Source organism: Xenopus laevis, chromosome 8L (genome assembly GCF_017654675.1).
Source record: "Xenopus laevis strain J_2021 chromosome 8L, Xenopus_laevis_v10.1, whole genome shotgun sequence".
Lineage (NCBI taxonomy): Eukaryota > Metazoa > Chordata > Amphibia > Anura > Pipidae > Xenopus > Xenopus laevis.
The window spans coordinates 110,788,259-110,794,767 of NC_054385.1; the positions used below are offsets into that span (position 1 = coordinate 110,788,259).

Here is a 6,509-nt window from a genome sequence, read left to right on the forward strand (position 1 = left end):
TAAAGACTTCCAGCCTGAAAGGAGAGAAATGTACAAAAAGTTGCACTATTGTAATGGGGGAATGGGGGTCGTTTCTCTGTCTGTGTTGAGAGGGCAGCCTTATAATGAGCGTGCCGCTGTTTATGTTGTATGTGCTCGTGCTGCAGCCTTACAGTAAGGCCAGTGTCATGGAAAATCAACTGTCAAACATAAATACTTTCACAAAAAAAGCCTAATGGGTGAGCTATTACGGAATAAGCAAAGCGACACGGAGACGGTGTGCGGTGCTTGGTTTTGCTGGGGTGGGAAAAGGACAAATGGAAAATTGAAAGTGGTGCGGGGTTGAGAATTGTGACAAGATATAATTTCCTGTTGTGTATTGCTTCACTTTTTTCCACTGCTGCAGACAAAACGGTGTGTTGTGTTAAAATGTTCTATGCACATGTGCCTTTGTGGTGTGTGCGACTGTAGGGCTCAATCCCGCCAAGTGAAAAAGTGTGTAAGGCAGGGAGGAGGAAAAGTTGTTGGGTGTGTATGTGTTTGTGGTGGGGGGAGCGATAGGAAAAGCAAACAGTGAAATGGAACCGGGTGCATTTAAAACATGTATCTGTTGTACTCACTGTGCATGGTAAAAAAAAAAAAAAAAGCTCCTTAGTATGAAGGCACAGGGTTAAACACAGGGTTAAAATTTCTCAGCACATGTAATGCCTCCTGGGGAATGCTCTAAACACACCAGGGGCACCCATGATCATTATCTTAAAGAGGCATGCTATCAATACTATAGATCGGTGCATGCAGGGCAGTTGGGTGCATGCCTGCATCGCTTAGGTTTTTATTTCAAATAAAAACAACAAAAAAATTCCCTTAAAAAAAAAAAAATCCATATTGCAGCCAGGAGAGTAGAATCGGACTCTCACCAGCTGACATTACTCAGGGCACAGTTGGATTTTTGCACATGCTTCAGGGGATACGTTGCCATTTATGCTAGTACACAATCCCTTATCTGGAAACCAGAAAGCTCCGAATTACAGGAAAGGTATTGATTTTAAGCAAATGTTACTAATTTAACAAAAAAAACAAAAAAACCAATGATTTCCTTTTTTACCTTTGTAATAATAGTGCAGTGCTTTGGACTTGTTGGTAACTAAGCTGCATGGATCCACATTGGTGGCAAAACAATCTTACTGGGTTTATTTCATGTTTGAATGGTGATCCCAATGATAGTAAGATCTTTATCTGGAAAACCCAGCCTTCTGGATAATAGATCCTGTCCCCCTTAGAATAACAGTAAGGCACTGTGGTTCCATATGTGGCTTACAATGGATTGATCACATTAATACATCATCCCGTTCATATGCCGAGATCAGTCATTAAACCATATGTACAGCTAATCACCAACCAGGAGTTAAATCCACTATTTTTTTTTTATTTATTTATTTATTTCTTTACTAATAACCTGCAAAACATATTTAAAAAAAAAAAAATCAAACATGTTTACAGAAATCATCCATTAATAACCATTTTTTTTTTTGCATTTTTTTCTTGCACTCCCCCCTTCCCTCTCTCTCTCTCTCCAATTCCAATTTTCTTTTTAAACTTTTATAAGTCTGAGCACATGTGAGATTTAATCTTCTTGTCAATCAGTTTCAAACCCCCCTCCAGTCTCTTTCTTCTCTCTCTCTCATCCATCCACCCCCCTCCCTTCCACTTCCTTATTTAAATCAGTTCAAACTCCACCCAGCCAAGAGGCTGAAACTTTATAAAGTCTAGCAAGTTGCTCACACTAAGAATCAGAGGGATTTACTATAGAAGAGAGGGGCAAGAAAGGGGGAAAAACCCCACGAAACTTTAAAAGGAACATAACAAGTGAAGAACTGAACTGCAGAACTTTTTTTGGGGTGGTTTTTTGTGTTTTTTTCCTCCCTCTGAAGACAGGAGACTGGAGCCCTCACTTGCAAGAAGACACTGTGACTTTTATTTGTTGTTTTGTTTTAAATTATTGCAAAAGTTTCATCAACAGTTTACTAAGCTCTCAAGATGTCTACAGCATTGATTTCTCCTTCGATCTTTGACCTAAGCGATGTTTTATGCAAGGTAAATTCAATTTTACGTTCTCCCCTCCCTTTGTTCTTTAATGCTTTAAAACAACCATGGCTTCCTATTTTCTAAGCAAGGATTCTGTAGTATTTCTAATCATTCCTGTAATCTCCTGTGTGTGTTTGTGGCGGGATCTGTGTCCTGTAGGACTGTATCCCAGTACAGATGAGAGCCCAAAGCCTGCAGCATGACTTAGTGGAACTTTACATTTGAATTGCACTTTGTAATGAAAGTCATGGGGGGGAAATGTGCAGGCAGGGCACCCTGGGAACATCAGTCTTTTGCACACTACTTTTTGAGCTAAATCCCTTGTTGCAGCTACATAATACTGTATAATCCTTCTAATATTAGTGTGCAGGGCAAAAGTTTTGTGTGTCTGTTTACTCAGAGGGAATAGAAGTTGTGTGTTGGGCAAAACTTTTGTGTGTTAAATGAACCCACCTTTCAGCGTGTGTTAAAGTTCAGGGGAGAAGTATGTTAGGGAGCGGGGTAGATCCAGTATGTGAGTTAAACGTGTGCAGGTAGTGTACAGCTGAATTCCACATGGGATAGGAACACATGTAGCCATGCCAAAGCAATTTGCAAAACTTTTAAAAATTCTGTCTCTTCCACAGATCTGTGTGTACAGAATGTAGCTCTATACACTCCCTTGGGGGAAAAACTTTTTCCCAGTCAGTTGTGTGTCTGGTTAATGCACACACTGCAGATTAAAACTTTATTCCCACTCAAAATCTTGTTTGTTAACCAATCTCTAATATTGTAACACAAACATATGTACCTACTACTTTGATACTGTGCACAGCCGTGGGTTTTTTTTTTTGTTGTTGGTTGTGAATGATTTTTTTTTTCTGTAAAGTGTGGGCTGGGAAAAAGGAGACCCCAAACAAATCTAATCTTAGTTCCCCCTCTTTGTTCTATTATATTGCTGTGTCTTAACTGTGTACTGTAATGTATTGATCTACTAACTTTTGCTAAGAGAAGTTGTGGTGTAGTTATGCAGCAGGGCAGTCAGATCACAGAACTGTACCCCAACCCCTACTTATCACTAATCTTCACCTGCTTAAATTCTTTATCATCTTTATAGTGTGTTTTACTGTTTTATAACTGCTTCACACTTTTTCTACACATTATGTCTTTACAGAGCAACAAAATGTTGAACTATAACAACAATATAATCAACCCATCAACCACAAATATCCCTTTAATGGACAGAAAGGCAGTTGGAACACCAGCAATTGTAGGATTTCCAAGGAGGCACTCTGTTACATTGCCCAATGCCAAGTTTAATCAAAACCAGTTCCTAAACAGCCTCAAAATGGATCCTTCCACTGCCATGGGTAATAAGGAGAACAAGTTTCGGGATCGCTCATTCTCTGAAAATGGGGAGAGGCTTCTCCAAAAGCCTGGTGGTCAGGTGAACTCCAGCAGGTACAAGACAGAGTTGTGCCGTCCTTTTGAGGAGAATGGATCCTGCAAGTATGGTGACAAGTGCCAGTTTGCCCATGGCATCCACGAGCTGAGAAGCTTGACCAGGCACCCAAAGTACAAGACCGAGCTGTGCCGCACTTTCCACACCATTGGGTTTTGTCCTTATGGACCAAGGTGCCACTTCATCCACAATGCAGAAGAGCGACGCTTGGTGTCAGGACGTGACCAAGCTCACTTCTCTCTATCATCTTCCTCTAAGATGGAGAGACCTAGGCTTCAGCACAGCTTTAGTTTTGCTGGCTTCCCCACTACCAACGGGCTGCTGGACAGCCCAACTTCAATCACCCCTCCACCTATTCTTAGCACTGATGACCTGATAAACTCTCCAACCTTGCCTGACTGTTCCAGCAACCCTTTCACGTTCTCCAGCCAGGAGCTGGCCAGCTTGTTTGCTCCAAGCATGGGAATGCAGATGGCCCTGAGCAACAATAATGCCCCTGGATCCCCAACGTCCTATCTCTTTCGCCCCATGTCAGAGTCCCCACAAATGTTTGATTCTCCCCCTAGTCCCCAAGATTCATTATCTGACCAAGAAGGCTACCTGAGCAGTTCCAGCAGTGGTTCAGACTCCCCAACCCTCGACACCACTAAACGTCTTCCTATCTTTAGCAGACTTTCTGTCTCTGATGATTAAGCCAGTGGCCAGCTGTGCTCTTAACCCACCTTCCTAGCACAACTGAAACATGAACTGATCTCAAGAAAAGGGGATTGAAGTTTCACCAATGTCTTGCCCTGAATTGTCTTTGGTTCAACCACAGTGCCAAAAAAGTTTACAAGAATGAATAGTGCCTTTTTTTCCACAAATATCCCAATATTTGCTGTCTTAAGAGGGCATCACTCTGATCTGCATGAGCAGCAGACGTGCATCAAAAGATGCCACCTCCCTCTAGTGGCCCCTGCTCTTCCAGTCATTCCTACAGTGCATTTTCCTCTTGCCATTCATTTGGCATCTGCTGGTTTAATGGCACCAAGACAACGTTAAAAAAACCATCTATTACCTATGAACAATCTTCCGTAGCCTTTAGAATGTACAAACCAAGGACAAATCTAATATTTGTGATGGGACAAGAACATGGAGAGACGCATAAGACCCCGAAGGGCTTTAAAAGACTTTTCTTTTTTTACCAATAGACTTTGGTGCTACTCAAACCCTTCCAAACATGAGATTGTTGTGTAGAGGGTGGATTTATTGTATTCATTCCATAAGGAAAAAAAAACCCTTTCATTGTAAACCTTAGGTTGACATACAGTAGCTTTAATGGTTATGCTCTAGAGTACTTGTTTTAGGCTTTCCTTAGAGCACTCACGCCAACTTTTTGTTTTGCTTTTTTTTTCTGGGTTTTTAATTTTTTTTTTTTTTGTATAACTCAAAACAAAATTGGAGAGCAAAAATGTTTTGCTTGTCACTGCACAACAATATAAAAAAAAGCTTATTTAACTTATCAAAAAAAAAACGTATTTATTGCCGAACAATATTCATTTTTGTGTCATATTTATCAGGATGATGAATCCATAGAATATATTCTTTTATGTTTAAATTATGATCTTCCATATTAATCTTAAGATTGTGAAGCCTTCCCTTCCCCCCCCCTTTTTTTTTCCACAGTTTAATATATTATACTACAATGACATTTTTTTTTTTTTTTGGTAACTTTACACTTTTTTTTGTTTATTTTAAGGAAAAAAAGACTAAAAAAAAAGAATTAATTTAAAAGAATGCAAAAACTTTGTGTTGCATTATTTATTTTAGACCCCTCCCCCCTCCATTTTTGTTTAGACTGCAAATTGAGTTTAATCTGGTTACTGCCTTTATGTGTGTATGTAAATATATATATAATATTTTTTTTTTTTTCTCTTGGCCCTCTTTCATAATTTTGTTTCTGGGCTATAGCAGATAGGCACATTATACTGTAAGACAGTATAGTTAAATATTTTTGTATAGCTTTGAAGTACAAGGTAAATGGATCCTGTACAAGAGTGCCTTTGTTTTCTAAAGACATTCCAAACTGCAGTATATTGTCTTATTCTAGGAGCTGAGTTTTCCCTGTTTAAAGTGAATGAAACTGGCACTAAATAAATGAATGTAATTTTTGTCCTTTTTTTCGTATGGTTTTTTTTTTCCTTTTCTGTTGCTGTTCACAATTGTGTGTGAATTTATTAAAAAGGAAAAAAGCTTTTTTTTTTTTTGTAACGACTGTTTGCAGTTTAAATCCAATAAAGCCCCGATTGTTTTTCAAATAAAGTGTGTGTTTGTTTTCTAAACCATATGAAGTAGCATGTGCTTATATCATGAGGAGGGGAGCCTACAGATGGAGCTGAGCTTTTATAGAAGCATCTGCTGCACATGGCACATCGTTCAAATATAGGGAGGAGTGTGTGCCAGATGCTTTAGCTAAGAAGCAAGCATTCCATTCCCTATACCCTCTATAACAGCTTTATAAAGTCATCATTTACAGTACCAAGAAGTGGTGTGGGTGGGGTTAGGGTATGCAGATTCCAGGTCATACTATGTTAGCTTTAATTTTGGCTTTTTATTTTAAGTTGTACAGGTATTATTATTGAAGAGTATAAAAATCTTTGGAGCCTACTCTGGTCTTATGTCCCTCGAGGGCAGAGACACACGTGGAGATTTAGTCGCTCAGCAACAAATTGCCTCTTTTTTGGGCAACTAATCTCCCTGAAGTTGCCCGAAGTTTCCTCGTGATGAAACTTTAGGCGACTTCGGGAAGGTAGTTTGTGGAGATTAGTCGCCCCAAAGAAGAGGCAATTTGTTGCCGGGCAACTAATCTCCCCCGAATCTCCACGTGTGTGTCTGCCCTAAAGGTATTTGTTGCCAACTAAGGGTGCAACTACCCTGGCACCCTGACGTTTTAACAGCTAGATGTACAACAAGGGGTTTGGTTCTCAAAAGCCTACAAGGCCCCATGTAGCACAACAATAAAATA

At 39.7% G+C, this 6,509-nt stretch overlaps 1 protein-coding gene across 1 annotated transcript; it reads left to right on the plus strand.

The window, feature by feature from the left end:
• The first annotated feature begins 1,736 nt into the window (after window positions 1-1,736).
• On the plus strand, window positions 1,737-5,802 carry LOC108699282 (mRNA decay activator protein ZFP36L1). The gene is made up of 2 exons (XM_018231273.2): window positions 1,737-2,073; window positions 3,218-5,802. Exons 1-2 carry the CDS (start codon window positions 2,017-2,019, stop codon window positions 4,196-4,198), a joined length of 1,038 nt encoding a protein of 345 aa, XP_018086762.1. The 5' UTR covers window positions 1,737-2,016; the 3' UTR covers window positions 4,199-5,802.
• The last annotated feature ends 707 nt before the right edge of the window (window positions 5,803-6,509 follow it).

What these genes read in the sequence shown, in the direction of transcription:
- LOC108699282 (XM_018231273.2), top strand. Translation starts at nt 2,017, where the DNA reads ATGTCTACAGCATTGATTTCTCCTTCGATCTTTGACCTAAGCGATGTT. An exon ending in TAAGCGATGTTTTATGCAAG is followed by an intron (nt 2,074 to 3,217) that starts GTAAATTCAATT and finishes ATGTCTTTACAG; the next exon opens with AGCAACAAAATGTTGAACTA.